The 17529-nt window shown below is 40.0% G+C and overlaps 1 protein-coding gene across 1 annotated transcript in view; it reads left to right on the top strand.

Moving 5' to 3' along the window:
* Window positions 1-4263: 4263 nt before the first annotated feature.
* Window positions 4264-17529, top strand: part of LOC138847542 (endogenous retrovirus group K member 9 Pro protein-like) — a 40009-nt gene continuing 26743 nt past the window's right edge. The window contains exon 1 of the mRNA XM_070066677.1: window positions 4264-4624. Within this exon, the coding sequence (XP_069922778.1) occupies window positions 4264-4624 (361 nt within the window). The remainder of the gene's footprint in view (window positions 4625-17529) is intronic.

Raw genomic sequence — 17529 nt, 5'->3', positions numbered from 1 at the left:
AGACCAGGAGAAGCTCCTGGCTCCTGGCTTTGGATCAGCGTGGTGCGCCAGCCACAGCGGCCATTGGGGAGTGAACCAACGGAAAAGGAAGACCTTTCTCTCTGTCTCTCTCTCTCTCACTGTCCACTCTGCCTGTCGCCCCCCCCAAAAAAAGAAATACTGTTTAGCTTTTGCCTCTTTGAGAACAATTTAAAATATATGCAGAGGCAGGATCTTGTATCTTCATTAGGCAAATATCAGCATACACACACACACACACACATTGTGTGTGTGAGAGCGAGAGCGAGAGCGAGCGAGAGAGAGAATACTCCAATCCACTAGTTTACTACCCTGTAATAGATGGGGCTGGGTCAGGCTGAAGCTAGGAGCCAGCAACTCAATCCAGGTCCCCCAAAGGGATGGCATGGAGCCAACTATTTGGGCTATTATCATTACCTCCGAGTCTGCATTAACAGGAAGCTGGAATTGGAAGCCAGAGCCCAGATTCAAACCCAGGTATTCTTTATATTTTACCTTTTGTTTTGAGATAACATTTTAAAATTACATTATATTCATAGGCTTAATGATCCACTAAAGAGTTCAACAAAATAAAATTTTTAAAAGATCCAGAAAAATAGGCAAGGGCTATAAATAAAAATCGAATAAAAAGATTTTCAATGTCACTCATGAAGTAAATTTTAGAATAGTCACAAAATCATTAAAACTATATTAGTGGGGCCAGTGTTGTGGCATAGCAGGTAAACCTGCTGCCTGTGATACTGGCATCCCATATGGGCTCCAGTCCGAATCCCAGCTGCCCCACTTCCAATCCAGTTACCTGTTAATGTGCCTGGGAAAGCAGTAGAAGATGGCCCAAGTGCTTGGACCCCTGCATGGATGTGGGAGACTCAGAAGAACATTCTGGCTCCTGGCTTCGGATCAGCCCAGCCCTGGCTGTTGCAGCCATTTAGGGAGTGAACCAGCAGATGCAAGACCTCCGTATCTCTCTGTGTCTCTCCCTCTCTCTGTCTGTAACTTTGCCTTTCAAATAAATAAATCTTAAAACAAAAACCTGGAGTAGTATAACAATTTGACAAAGATTTAAAACAAAGATTGACAAAACACTGTATTTATAGCAAAACTAATACACACAGGCGTTTCTTTCATTTTGGGTTTTTGATTTCTTTTAATTTCAGCTCCTACTTATAAGGAAGAGCATGCAATATTTGTCATTCTCTGTCTGAATTTTTCATCAACGTGATGCCCTACAGTAATAACCATTTTTATGCAAATGATAGAATTTAATTCTATTTTTATAGGTACATAACATTACATTATACACACAAACACACACACACCCCAGCATTTCTTTATCCATTAATCTGACGATGGACACCTTGGTTGATTTTATATTTTGGCTATTGTCAACAGTGTTATTACCAACATGGTGGTGCAGGTATTTCTTTCACAGAATGTGTTAATGTCTTTTGGGTATATACCCAGTAGTGGTATTGCTAGAAAATATGTCAAGTCTATTTCTAGTTTCTTTGAGAGATCTCCATACTGTTTTCCACAGTGGCTGCACTAATTTATATTCCCAACAACAGTGTATAAGTGTTTCCCTTTCTCTACAACCTTTATTGCTCTTTTTTCTTTTTAAATGTATTTATTTGAAAATAAGAGTTGCAAAGAGGTGTGTGTGGGGGGGAGAGAGAGACAGAGAGAGAGAGAAACTGACTTTCCATCTCCTGGTTCATTCCCCATATGGCCACAATGGCTGGAGCTGGGCCGTTCCGAAGCCAGGAGCCAGGAGCCTCCTCTGGATCTCCCACGTGGGTGCAGGACCCCAAGGACTTGGGCCATCTCTACTGCTTTCCCAGGCCATAGCAGAGAGCTGGATCAGAAGAGGAGCAGCCGAGACTTGAACCAGCACCCATATGGGATGCCAGCACTGCAGGCGGTAGCTTTACCTGGGATCCTGCTCTCTGTTTTTGGAATACCCATTCTGATTGGAGTGACATGATTATATCTCATTGTGGCTTTGATTTACATTTCCCTGATGGTGGTGATAATGAGCATTTTCATATATTTTTTGGACATTCATGTTTCTTTGTGTTCAAATTCAAATTTTCTAATGGGACACAGTGTCATAACTATTGTCTTGATCACTAGTTCAAATGCTCACCACTATCAGAATTTTTCATTTGCACAAAACAGGAAACAAACCTGAATAGTTTAAGCTACATACCAATAAAAGAACAAAGGAAAAAAAAAAAACGTAGTTCATGGGAGTAAAACTACACTGACTCAACCCTCAGGCTCAAATAAATGGCTTAACATCAAATAATCTCAAAATAACAGAAAAATCTAGAACCAGAATGTCAGATGCCACCATAGCTGTCTCTTTGGCTTTAAAGAGCTAACTGAAAACAACAATGTAGCAAACAAGGTAGCAAACATCTGCGCCAATGTGACTGAGAAAGAGACAGCGTGTGGGACTTGGCAAAGTCCCCCTGGATTTCTGCAAGAAGGCCCCTTGGTGTTTTGTGTGCTGTTCGGTTCTGTGAGGGTGAGCACAGAACCCCCTCCTACGCCCCTTTCCTTGTCCTTGTCCTCGGTCTAAGTGACCCCAGGTTAGGCACACACCGCCCAGAAGCTCATGTCACTTCTCGGCTCCTCCTTTTACTTTCGGTTCGCCTGGAGAATTAACATAAGGGACTGATCATCCCAGAATTCGGAACCAAGTCATCTTCCCTCACTCGAGAGAGGTGACGCTCCGGAGACACCGTGTGGGCATACAGCCTTGACCTAACGAATCAAGGAAGTCCCCCACTAAGCACAGGACATACTTACGATCTGATACACCACTGTCTGTTTGTCTAATGTAGGGAAACCTCCTGCAAAATGCCATCAACAGCTGAGGTGCTAGGAATTTGCTTTGTTATGGCAGCAGTGCTGTGCGTGTCTTTCCTTTGGCTAGAGCTGGCATGCCGTGCAGCTCTTAAGCACTCAGACATGGGAAAGATACCCCCCTCTCAGAATCCTGTGCAGATTATCAAAGATAGTGAATCCGTGAGTGATAAGAGCCTGACACTCCAGGTCCCTGTCTCACAGACAGTGGTTGATGACTTAGGGAGAGAGAGCTCCGACAGTGAAAATAACCATGTAGCAAACAAGGTAGCAAACAATGTAGCAATGCCTAGTCAGCCACCCCCCACATACCCGTGGGAAGAACTCAGAGAACCTCTAGAAAATAACTCATGTCAGGTCATCCCATCCGCACCCAGTGAGGATCCCCACATTTGTGGCAGTACTCGGACACCCCAAGCTCTTAGGGCAGCTGCTAGACCCCATCCCACCTGCACGTTTGCTGTTAATGTAGGAGCAGATGCAGAATTCAGGCCCTGCATTCCAACACCCATAAATGACCTTACCATGCTAAAAAAGGCTTCTCAAGAGTCAGGTCCTGACTCTCCCTACTTTGAACACGTGCTCAGACAATGGGCAGCAAACCTTCAAACTCATTTTGACTGGGTTGCACTGCTCAAAGCATGTTTGTCGAGACGACAGTTTTTACAGTGGAAAGCCTCCTATCAGGAAGAGGCTGAAACTGACAAGAAATAATGCTGCCTATGGAATAGCAGTAACCTTTGATATGCTTACAAGCCGTGGCACCTATATATATCCTCATGAACAGGCCCGCATTGGAGTAGTTGCCTATTTTGATCAGGTCAGAGATTTGGCAATTAAAGCCTTAAAAAATATAAATCCTCCTGATTATAGTCAGCTCTTGAGAAATCTAGTTCAAGGCCCAGGCGAATGGTTCCCCGATTTCCTTGCCAGAGTCTTGGAGGCAGTAGAGAAAAGACTATTGCCTGGCCCCGATCAAGACAATTTGGTCAAACAATTAGCTTGGGAAGGTGTTACCAAAGAGGCAAAAGCAGCAATCGCCCCAGTCTGTAATGAAGACATTTCTAAATGGATAGTAGCCACAAAGGAGGTAAACCCTGCTGAGATACCCATACAGGCCCTGACTGCAGCCATTAACACATTGAGCACAAAGAAGTCTAATGACCCTCCAGTTTGTTGGGGATGCCAGGAAATAGGACACCTACGGCGAAACTGCCCAAACGCTGCAAAATGGGGCAAGCCCCAAACGCTGTTTCCCAGATGTAAAAAAGGCTTTCATTGGGCAAAAGATTGCAAGACCAAACCTTTAAACTCCCAGTGGGGCAGCGCTGAGCCCAGCAAGTAAGAGGGAGTCCCACCACCTTTAACTGTTCGATGCCTATCTTCAATCTGAGGCCAAAATTGACCCGATATTTAGATGACATTGCCTTTGTGGGTTTAATTGATACAGGAGCAGATGTTACTGTCTTAAAAGCTAGGGATGCAAGAAAAATACAACATTGGAAGACAGTACCTGGACCTGACCTCCAAGGTGTTGGAGGATTAAAATTGGCTGACCAGGTCATCACACCTGTAACTTGGCGAGATGACAATGGAGATACAGGAACCATCTTTCCACTAATTGCTGAGGTTTCCATGACCTTATGGGGGAGAGATGTGCTCTCACAAATGCAAGCGGTCCTTACTATGGATCACAAACCTCCACAAGCCAGCAGCTTTAATGGAGAACCTACAAGTAAGATTCACCCCCAATTCTAGAGGCCACTGCTCACCTCATACAAAAGCCAAGCCCAATCCCCATTGAATGGGAAAAAAACAGGAAACATCTGGGTAGAGCAGTGGCCAATAATACAACCCAAACTTAGCATCCTTAAAGAGTTAGTACAGGAACAATTGGAAAAGGGACACATAGAACCCTCCACTAGCCCTCATAACACACCCATTTTTGTGATACCAAAAAAAAAAAAAAAACAGGGAAAATATAGGCTTCTACAGGGTTTGAGAGCCATTAACAAAAATATAAAAAAGATGGGAACATTCCAGGATGGCATTCCCCATCCAGGGGCCATTCCTAATGGATACCACGTAGTTACCATTGATATCAAAGATTGCTTCTTTTCCATTCCCATTGCGGAGCAGGATAAGGCTTACTTTGCCTTTACAGTATGGGAGCCCAATTTCCAGCTCCCTGCAAAAAGATTCCAGTGGACAGTACTCCCACAAGACATGAAAAATAGCCCTGCCATTTGCCAAAGATACGTTTCTCATGCGACCAGCACACTTAAAGATCAGTGCTTGGTCATACATTATGTGGATGATATCTTACTTGTTCACAAGCTCCTAATAAGCTATGGCAAATGCACGTCACTCACATTAACTCCTTTGGTAAACTTAAGTTTGTCCATGTGGTGGTAGATACTTATTCAAAGGCTGTATTTGCAACAGCCCAATCCGGAGAAAAAGCTAGTAATGTGATAAAGGCGGTTAAATCAGCCATGCTGGTCCTTGGTGTCCCCTGGACCATAAAGACTGATAACGGGCCAGCATATACATCACAGGAATTTAATTCCTTCCTGAAATATTGGAACATACAGTTTGCCACAGTATTCCATACAACCCACAGGGACAGGCAATCATTGAAAGAACTCATAGGACGATTAAAGATCTCTTACAAAGACAAAGAAACAATCATATGCCCTCAGACCCACAGCTTGCTTTGACTGAGGTCCTTTTCACTATCAATTGTCTTACTTTTGATTCCCAAGGGATAAGCCCAGCTTATAAACACTGGGGATCCTTTCCATCCCAGACCCCAGCCCCTATGGTTAGGTGGAAAGACCCCCTGACAGGAGAATGGAAAGGACCACACCCTCTGCTAACCAAAGGTCGAGGATATGCTTGTGTCTTTCCAGAGAATGCGGAAAAGCCCATTTGGGTACCAGCCAGAAACATCAAGCCTGCAACTGACGGCCAGCCAGAACCAGCTGAACAAGACCGAGACTCCGCCTTGTTAGCAGACGCACCTGCCCTATCATCCTACCCTGAGAAACTGCCCATAGCCATGTCTGTTACTGTTTTATACCCCACTAGCTCTGGTCAGCCACTCAAAAGGCCCACAGCCTGTGTGTGGTCATGCCATTCCTGATAACCATTATTACTCATTCCTACCCCTATCTGAGCAAGCAATCCTGTGGTCTCTTGATTTGAGTGCTGGTTAGTCAATGACAGGTAAGATCCCCTGGGGGACAACCTAACATAGGCACAGCTGCATACAGAGACCACATGGAAACGGGGTCAACAATGGTATGGTCAAGAATCATGCCTCTTGTTGCTCAAAAATAAATGAAAAGGGGGAAATGTGGTGGAATGAGAAGGCCATGCCAAGGTGGCCACTGGCAAGCGAGTGTCAGTTACTCAGGAATGGCTTTTTTTTTAAACTTTTATTTAATGAATATAAATTTCCAAAGTACAGCTTATGGATTACAATGGCTTCCCCCCCATAACGCCCCTCCCACCCACAACCCTCCCCTTTCAGGAATGGCTTTGAAACCCACCTGGCAATGGAGCCTGTCTGGCAACAGGCTGTGATTGGTTGGGGCATAGACCACCCCTTGACCAGATTGGCTGGTCTTGGTTATATAAGATGTTGTTCCAACTGTAATAAACGAGTCTGCGGGCTGCTCGCCTCAAGCCTGCTTTCACCTGACTCCCGGGGTCTGTGTGATGACTCCGCGCCTCTTGCCCCCACCACGCTGCTCCTCTCAGAAACGAATCCACTGCAACATTGTTGAGAAATCAACACAACATCTTTCATGTCTTCTTTATTTAGCACACCTTATTTTATAATGCTAGCTTTGTCTATACAATAAAAGATGCATCCAACAACAGCTCTAGATTTACGTACTTGTGACCAAAAAGGAAAAGGCTCTTAACTGACACCATTAGTTAGAAAAGTCTCATAAAAAGGCTGATTGTCTTAGCTTGGTTTAAGGATCTATCCCTTGACTATGAATGGAACTCACAGTGGTAAGGTTATGTCCCCTATGGTTAAAATGGAGAGAGAAGCAGTTCCTCCAAAGAAATGTGGGGAAGAAGGTATATTGCAGATATAATCTAAGATTACTATATTGGCTGAAGTTATTTATTAATGAATATTTGCTCTCATTAAAACAAACATAAGGAGCAGGCGCTGTGGCATAATAGGTAAAACTGCTGCCTGCAGTTCTGGCAGCCCATATGGGCATCGGTTGAGTCCTGGCTGCTTAACTTCCAATCGAGCTCTCTGCTGTGGCCTGGGAAAGCAGTGGGAGATGGCCCAAGTCCTTGGGTCCCTGCACCCATGTGGGAGACTCCGGAGAAGCTCCTGGCTCCTGGCTTTGGATTGGTGCAGCTCCAACCTTTGTGGCCATCTGGGGAATGAACCAGTGGATGGAAGATCTCTCTCTCTCCTTTTCTCTCTGCCTCTGGAACTCTGCCTTTTAAATAAATAAATAAATATTAAAAAAAAACATAAATGAATGAATGTAAGAATTCATTCAAAGCCAAAGCATCACCAAAACTTTATATAATTCCAAATGCATAATAATTATTATGCATTTATAATATATATTAATATATTATATTTTTATATTATTATATAAATATATTTTATATATATATAAAATATATTATATATTTATATTATTAATATAAATATATTAATAAATATATGCAGCAAATTCTTGAATTGCTTGAAAATATACTCTAGAAATGTGGTAAAAATTTCAATGTGTCATTTAATATATTAAATTAATGAAAAAAGTTTCAATGTTGGGTTAAAAAACAAAACCCATCTATTTGCTGCTTACAAGAAACACATCTTTCCAACAAAGATCCATGCAGACTGAAAGTGAAAGGCTGGAAAAAGATATACCATGCCAACAGAAATGAAAAAAGAGCAGGCGTAGCCATCTTAATATCAGACACCATAAACTTTACCACAAAAACCGTTAAGAGAGACAAAGAGGGACACTACATAATGATTAAGGGATCAATTCAACAGGAAGATATAACAATTATCAATGTATATGCACCTAACTACAGGGCACCGGTTTATCTAAAAGATTTGTTAACGGACTTAAAGGGAGACTTAGACCCCAATACAATAGTACTGGGGGACTTCAATACTCCACTCTCAGAAATAGACAGATCAATAGGACAGAAGATCAACAAGGATACAGTAGATTTAAACGACACTATAGCCCAAATGGATCTAACAGATATATACAGAACTTTCAATCCTACAGCTAAAGATTATACATTCTTCTCAGCAGTGCATGGAACCTTCTCTAGGATTGACCACATACTAGGCCATAAAGCAAGTCTCAGCAAATTCAAAAGAATTAGAATCATACCATGCAGCTTCTCAGACCATAAAGGAATGAAGTTGGAAATGAACAACTCAGGAATCCCTAGAGCATACGCAAACACATGGAGATTGAACAACATGCTCCTGAATGAACAATGGGTCATAGAAGAAATCAAAAGAGAAATCAAAAACTTTCTGGAAGTAAATGAGGATAACAGCACAACATACCAAAACTTATGGGACGCAGCAAAAGCAGTGTTAAGAGGAAAGTTTATATCAATAGGTGCCTACATCAAGAAATTGGAAAGGCACCAAATAGATGAGCTTTCTATTCACCTCAAGGATCTAGAAAACCTACAGCAAACCAGACCCAAATCTAGTAGCAGAAGAGAAATAATTAAAATCAGAGAAGAAATCAACAGGATTGAATCAAGAAAAACATTACAAAAAATCAGCCAAACGAGGAGCTGGTTTTTTGAAAAAATAAACAAAATTGACACCCCATTGGCCCAACTAACTAAAAAAAGAAGAGAAAAGACCCAAATCAATAAAATCAGAGATGAAAAAGGAAATGTAACAACAGACACCACAGAAATAAAAAGAATCATCAGAAATTACTACAAGGACTTGTATGCCAGCAAACAGGGAAACCTATCAGAAATGGATAGATTCCTGGACACATGCAACCTACCTAAATTGAACCAGGAAGACATCGAAAACCTAAACAGACCCATAACTGAGACAGAAATTGAAACAGTAATAAAGGCCCTCCCAACAAAGAAAAGCCCAGGACCAGATGGATTCACTGCTGAATTCTACCAGACATTTAAAGAAGAACTAACTCCAATTCTTCTCAAACTATTCAGAACAATCGAAGAAGAAGGAATCCTCCCAAATTCTTTCTATGAAGCCAACATCACCTTAATTCCTAAGCCGGGAAAAGATGCAGCACTGAAAGAGAATTACAGACCAATATCCCTGATGAACATAGATGCAAAAATCCTCAATAAAATTCTCGCCAATAGAATGCAACAACACATCAGAAAGATCATCCACCCAGACCAAGTGGGATTTATCCCTGGTATGCAGGGATGGTTTAATGTGCGCAAGACAATCAATGTGATACACCACATTAACAGACTGCAGAAGAAAAACCATATGATTCTCTCAATAGATGCCGAGAAAGCATTTGATAAAATACAACACCCGTTCATGATGAAAACTCTAAGCAAACTGGGTTTGGAAGGAACATTCCTCAATACAATCAAAGCAATCTATGAAAAACCCACAGCCAACATCCTATTGAATGGGGAAAAGTTGGAAGCATTTCCACTGAGATCTGGGACCAGACAGGGATGTCCACTCTCACCACTGCTATTCAATATAGTTCTGGAGGTTCTAGCCAGAGCTATTAGGCAAGAAAAAGAAATTAAAGGGATACAAATTGGGAAGGAAGAACTCAAACTATCCCTCTTTGCAGATGACATGATTCTTTATTTAGGGGACCCAAAGAACTCTACCAAGAGACTATTGGAACTCATAGAAGATTTTGGCAAAGTAGCAGGGTATAAAATCAATGCACAAAAATCAACAGCCTTTGTATACACAGACAATGCCATGGCTGAGGAAGAACTTCTAAGATCAATCCCATTCACAATAGCTACAAAAACAATCAAATACCTTGGAATAAACTTAACCAAGGACGTTAAAGATCTCTACGATGAAAATTACAAAACCTTAAAGAAAGAAATAGAAGAGGATACCAAGAAATGGAAAACTCTTCCATGCTCATGGATTGGAAGAATCAATATCATCAAAATGTCCATTCTCCCAAAAGCAATTTACAGATTCAATGCAATACCAATCAAGATACCGAAGACCTTCTTCTCAGATCTGGAAAAATTGGTGCTGAAATTTATATGGAGGCACAAGAGACCTCGAATAGCTAAAGCAATCTTGTACAACAAAAACAAAGCCGGAGGCATCACAATACCAGATTTCAGGACATACTACAGGGCAGTTGTAATCAAAACAGCATGGTACTGGTACAGAAACAGATGGATAGACCAATGGAACAGAATTGAAATACCAGAAATCAACCCAAACATCTACAGCCAACTTATATTTGATCAAGGATCTAAAACTAATTCCTTGAGCAAGGACAGTCTATTCAATAAATGGTGCTGGGAAAATTGGATTTCCACGTGCAGAATCATGAAGCAAGACCCCTACCTTACACCTTACACAAAAATCCACTCAACATGGATTAAAGACCTAAATCTACGACCTGACACCATCAAGTTACTAGAGAACATTGGAGAAACCCTTCAAGATATTGGCACAGGCAAAGAGTTTCTGGAAAAGACCCGGGAGGCACAGGCAGTCAAAGCCAAAATTAACTATTGGGATTGCATCAAATTGAGAAGTTTCTGTACTGCAAAAGAAACAGTCAGGAGAGTGAAGAGACAACCGTCAGAATGGGAAAAAATATTTGCAAACTATGCAACAGATAAAGGGTTAATAACCAGAATCTACAAAGAGATCAAGAAACTCCACAAAAACAAAACCAACAACCCAATTAAGAGATGGGCCAAGGACCTCAATAGACATTTTTCAAAAGAGGAAATCCAAATGGCCAACAGGCACATGAAAAAATGTTCAAGGTCATTAGCAATCAGAGAAATGCAAATCAAAACCACAATGAGGTTCCACCTCACCCCGGTTAGAATGGCTCACATTCAGAAATCTACCAACAACAGATGCTGGCGAGGATGTGGGGAAAAAGGGACACTAACCCACTGTTGGTGGGAATGCAAACTGGTCAAGCCACTATGGAAGTCAGTCTGGAGATTCCTCAGAAACCTGAAGATAACCCTACCGTTCGACCCAGCCATCCCACTCCTTGGAATTTACCCAAAGGAATTTAAATTGGCAAACAAAAAAGCGGTCTGCAGCCTAATGTTTATTGCAGCACAATTCACAATAGCTAAGACCTGGAACCAACCTAAATGCCCATCAACGGTAGACTGGATAAAGAAATTATGGGATATGTACTCTTTAGAATACTATACTGCAGTAAGAAACAACGAAATCCAGTCATTTGCAACAAAATGGAGGAATCTGGAACACATCATGCTGAGTGAAATAAGCCAGTCCCAAAGGGACAAATACCATATGTTCTCCCTGATCGGTGACAACTGACTGAACACCAAAAAGGAAACTTGTTGAAGTGAAATGGACACTATGAGAAATGGTGACTTGATCAGCATAGCCCTGACTGTTAATGAACAACTTAATACATTATCCTTCTTAGTAGTTTTTTTGTCTGTTCTACTTAATATGACTGGTTTAATTCTGTAATTAATACACAGTTATTCTTAAGTGTTGAAATTTAACTGAAATGTGATCCCTGTTAAACATAAGAGTAGGAATAAGAGAGGGAAGAGATATATAATTTGGGACATGCTCAAGCTGACTTGCCCCAAATGGTAGAGTTAGAAACATACCAGGGGACTCCAATTTAATCCCATCAAGGTGGCATGTACCAATGCCATCTCACTAGTCCAAGTGATCAATTTCAGTTCGCAATTGATCATAATGAAAGGACTAAGAGTCAAAGGGAGCACATAAGCAAGTCTAGTACCTGCTAACACTAAACGATAGAATAAATAAAGGGGAGAGTGATCCAACATGGGAAGTGAGATACTCAGCAGACTCATAGAATGGCAGATGCCCTAAATAGCACTCTGGCCTCAGAATCAGCCCTAAAGGCATTCAGATCTGGCTGAAAAGCCCATGAGAGTATTTCAGGCATGGAAAGCCAAGACACTCTGGCAAAAGATCTCTGTGAGTGAGATCTCAGTGGAAAGAACAGGTCTTCAAAGAAGGAGGTACCTTTCTCTGAAGGGAGGAGAGAACCTCCACTTTGACTATGACCTTGTCTAAACAAGATAAGAGTTGGAGAACTCAAGGGGCTTCCATAGCCTTGGAAACTCATGACTGGAGCATAGGGAGATTACTGATGCCATAGACAGGAGTGTCAATTGGTAAAGTCAACAACAGGAGTCACTGTGCACTTACTCCTCATGTAGGATCTCTGTCCTTAATGTGCTGTGCATTGAGATTTAATGCTATAACGAGTACTCAAATAATATATTTCACTTTGTGTTTCTATGGGGGTGCAAACTGTTGAAATCTTTACTTAATGCATACTAAACTGATCCTCTGTAAAAAAAAAAAAAAAAAAAGAAAAGAAAAGAAACTATCAACTCCCAACTTGACTCTCACTGGGATTAAACATGACAATAGGTCTGATCTGATTTCATCATCATTAAAAAAAAAATCATCTATTATTCTTCACTTTATGTTTCTGTGTGGGAGCAAACTGTTGAAATCCTTACTTACTGTATACTAAGCTGATCTTCTGTATATTAAGATAATCGAAAATGAATCTTGATGTGAATGGAAGGGGAGAGGGAGTGGGAAAGGGGAGGGTTGTGGGTGGGAGGGACGGTATGGGGGGGAAGCCATAGTAATCCATTATTCGTACTTTGGAAACGTATATTCATTAAATAAAAGTTAAAAAAAAAAAAAAGTTTCAATGTTAAGCATCTGTTACACTCTTGATCATTTGAAGTATCTCCTAATTTGGATTTGAAAATTATGGAATGTCTAAAAAATTATTTAAGATTTAAAATATTAGTGTGCAATAATATCATCTTCCCAAGTTTGCACAAAAAGTGTGTTATATCCCTATGATAAGTCTCAAGTCAACATTCTAAATGTATTTCTGTCATTTATGCTATCATTTATTTCTAAGAAAGACATAATTTGAGTCATTAAATGGATATTTCTGAAGGTTAGATGAATGGTTAGGTATCATAATACCAAGCTGTCTTCTTATTTCAGAAACACATGAAGTGATGTTTATGGCTTTCAGTAATTTTGGCCTAAAAAACAAGATGGAATTTTATAACAAAATTTCCCATTAGTCACAGTATCCAATTTTAAATTTCATCTAACAAGTAGGATAGCTTTTAAATGGGAAAAGCTTTTCTTTCTTAGGTCAAGAACATGTAATCTATTGAAATTAATTTCATGACTATATTACAATGAATGAAGGATGAGCTACAGTATTTGTCATCTTTATTAAGATTGGTGATAATGCCGAAGTACTGGAAATAAAATGCGATATGAATTTGGAAAGTAAGTTTGAATTCACTTTCCAGGTACCATTCTTTTTTTTTTTTCTTTCTCTCTCTCTCTCTCTTTTTTTTTTTTTTTTTTTTTTTGTGAAGCCAGAAGGCCTAGGAATGAAGCCCATGGGAGGAGTTAAGTCTCTGACAGAAACTGAATCAAGGACCACAATCTAGAGTGGGCCCCTGACAAATGTAATAGGTGGAGACTTTCACCACTTCTTTAAAAAAATTACTTCCATTTACTTGTTGCTAGGGGCCCTGAAAGAAGCCTTCTGATTCCAAATGACACCAGACAACTGAGAAATACATTTCAAATTATATCAGACAATTGAAAAATAAATTTCTTCCCTACAGTCCCTTAAATCCACCATTCAATAAGAAACATCCGTGGCTGTCTTCTGTGAACACAGAAGAAAAATCACAGGCTGGTATAGGGTAAAGGGTAGTTTGTAGAAGGGAAACAATTACTATTCTGATTGATATAACGGGAAAAATAAGAGAACGTAAATTAACACATAAAACCTCATGGATATATGGAAAAGGCAATAAGCATAAGTGAAAAGAAACAGCATGTTACTCAAATTAAAAATTCAGCAGACGAACTGCTGCTGTACTTCGGATGGGATACATATAACCTTGGGAATATGTGAAGACATAGGAATGGATGGTTTTTAAAGGAATACATTTGCAGATCTTCAATTTTCCTGCATACATTCTTCCATAAAGTTGACCTGTCCTGAAATACATCACTGATTGAGTCATCATGCATCATTAACTTTTTATATCTCTGCTTTCACGGTTGCCTGTCTCTTACTTTGTAAAAGAAAGGCTCACTTCTCACTTCTCTTGAGTCTTTATTGTATTGTAATTATGTACCATTAATAATTATAAAGATAACTTGATACAGGAATACTTTTTATAAGAATTCAGTTGATCATGGGAAATTTTTAAACGATTATTTTCAATTTATTTACATGCTTATTTCCCCAGAGAAGTAAGGAAGAATATTAAACAAAAGCTTTCAAACAAAGATAATTCACATCACAATGGAATTCTGGGTAGCAGCAGAAATGAAAATAAAGATACTGGTGGGCGAATGTTTGCCGCAGCAGTTGAGATCCCCCTTGCAACATGGGCATGGCATAGCAAAGCCCCTAGGTCCTGTCCTGCCTCTGCCTCTGCTTATGGCTTGATGGTTCAAGCACATGGGTCCCTGCCAAAAATGTAGGAAATGCATATTGAATTCTGGGCTCTTGGCTTCAATGTTACCCAGCCCTGGCTTTTGTAGGCATGTGGGGATTGAACAAGAGAATGGAAGATCTCTCTATCTGTTTCTCTCTCTGTCTCATTCAAATAAATAAAATTTAAAAGAAAATAGGGGCTGGCACTGTGGCACAGTGGGTTAAGCCACTGTTTGCAGCACTGGCATCCCATATGGGTGCCGGTTTGAGTCCCTGCTGCTCTACTTGATCCAGCTCCCTGATAATGCACCTGGGATGGCCCAAGTGCTTGTGCCCCTCACCCACATGGGAGCCAGATGAAGCTCCTGGCACCTGGCTCTGGGCTTCAGCCTGGCCCAGCCCTGGTGATTGCAGCCATTTGGGGAGTAACCAGTGGATGGAAGGTCTCTTCCCCTCTCCCTCCCTTTCCCCCCTTCTCTCTTCCCCCCTCTCTGTAACTCTTTCAAATAAAGAAATAAATCTTTAAAAAATTAAAAGAAAATAATGAATCCAGGAAAAAAAAATGAATGCAATTTTAATCTCTTGGAGAGGGACTTTTTTGTGGTTTCTTTTATTTTCTTTCCTTCTTTCCTTTCAATAGTAAACATCATACTATCATACTAATAAGATTTCCTTGAATACATTTAAAAGAGTTTTGTCACATTTAGCTTAATAATGAAATACAGGCTGGGTATTCCTTATCTGAAACGCTTGGAATTAGAAGAATCTCAGATGTCAAACATTTTTAGACTTTGGAAAACATACATATACTTAATGAAATGTCTTTGGAATGGAACCCAAGTCAAAATAGAAAACTCATTTGTTTCATATATATCTTACCAACATAACCAAAAGGCAAATTTTTTTTTTTGACAGGCAGAGTGGACAGTGAGAGAGAGAGACAGAGAGAAAGGTCTTCCTTTGCCACTGGTTCACCCTCCAATGGCCGCTACAGCCGGCACGCTGCGGCCGGCACACCGTGCTGATCTGAAGCCAGGAGCCAGGTACTTATCCTGGTCTCCCATGGGGTGCAGGGCCCAAGCACTTGGGCCATCCTCCACTGCACTCCCTGGCCACATCAGAGAGCTGGCCTGGAAGAGGGGCAACCGGGACAGAATCCGGCGCCCCGACCGGGACTAGAACCCTGTGTGCTGGCGCCGCAGGCGGAGGATTAGCCTAGTGAGCCACGGTGCAGGCCCAAAAGGCAATTTTATAAGATCTTGTTAGTATGCCTGCATTTTGGTGGAGACTCATCACATGAGGTCAGGTGTGGAATTTGCCACTTGTGTCATCATATCAGCCCTCCAAAAGTTTCAGATTTTGAACATTTTGGGTTTTGGAATATTGGGTTAAGGATGTTCAACCTGTATTTACTATATGCCACAAATTATATCCTTTACATCTTTGAATCTTATGATAAAATATGAAATTTCAACCTAAAATTGTGTGTGAAAAAGGCACTTATTTCTTCCAAAGTTTTATTTTAATTTAAAAAGAACTTTATTTACAGTAATGTTACAAATATAATACAGATCATTCATGCATATCCTTCATCAAATTTCCCTAATGTTAAGTATCAGGCATATCTACATCATTCAGGCCAAACTAAGTGATTAACATTGGTACATTTATGAAGTACAGATTATTTTAGATTGCCAGCAAATTTTCTTCTGATGTTCTTTTTCTCTTCTAGGATGTGACTCATTGACCACATTAAGTTTAGCCCACAATTATTTAAAGAACAATGCAAACAAAATAGTTCAAAGAATGATGATCTAGAAACTGAACTGGAGGAATTATTTAGCAATTCAGAAAACAGTACAAATAAATTAAAATTATACATAAAAATAAAGAATAAAAAATTAGAGGCCAAATGCAGGACATTGAATATGAGAATAAAAGCAAATCGAAGAAGGAAGGGGGGAAGAAAATTGATTCTCAAAAACATTAATTAAAATCCTACTGAATTTTGATCAAACTGAAAACTAATTGCATTTTCATATTAAAAAAAAAACACCTAATACCAGAAAGCACTATCAAAACCCTCCACTTGAATATGTGCTGGGAAAATTTTTAAAATACAAAGGAAATAAGGAAATTCTTCTAACCTCCCACAATAACTATACTTGCAAGTAATGACTGTCATGTTGCATTGAATTTCTCATTTGTATAAGTGAAAGCTAGAATTTGAGAGAATATTGGTTCAATTTAAGACTTTAGTTGGTTGAATGAGATTCCGTCCACTTTGGGTAGGCCTATCTTGCTTTACTAAATCTACCAATTCAAATGTTAATCTCTTTCCAGAAACACCTTCACAAAGCCAACTACAACAAAGTTTGCCCAACAAATTTTCCCCCACTTCCACTCCATGGTCTAGTGAAGCGGACAAATAAAATTTACCATAAGTGTTCACTAGAAGGCTTAAATGTGAACTCACTCAAAACACTTTGGTGGAAATTCAAGAATACTCTACTGAAAACAAATTTAAATTGGAACAAAGATATCAAGGTAGAAGAAGATAAAGTACCAGTAAACTCAAGCTAAATCTAAAGATATGATTAATAGGCTGTTGATTATCATTATTGTTCAGAAAGTTATTGAGATGTAAAATGCATAATCAAGGTAAAAATAACAACAGTTAGAAACCAACTTTAAGATGACTCTCAAAATCCCAAGAGCTTGAAGGTAGGGTTCAGTATTAAGAATTGGGCATACACTAAACCTCTTATCTCAGTATCCTGTGTGTGTGGGGGTGTGTGTGTGCGCACTTGCTGTTAGTGGGGTGTTTGCAAATGAAATGTAGTTAACTGGAGTAAAAACCTATAATGATATATGAGTATGTGTGATTCAGTATATTTAATCATCTAATATTGTG

This window comes from Oryctolagus cuniculus, chromosome X (genome assembly GCF_964237555.1).
Source record: "Oryctolagus cuniculus chromosome X, mOryCun1.1, whole genome shotgun sequence".
Classification (NCBI taxonomy): domain Eukaryota; kingdom Metazoa; phylum Chordata; class Mammalia; order Lagomorpha; family Leporidae; genus Oryctolagus; species Oryctolagus cuniculus.
This window is presented reverse-complemented; position numbering and strand designations above follow the sequence as displayed.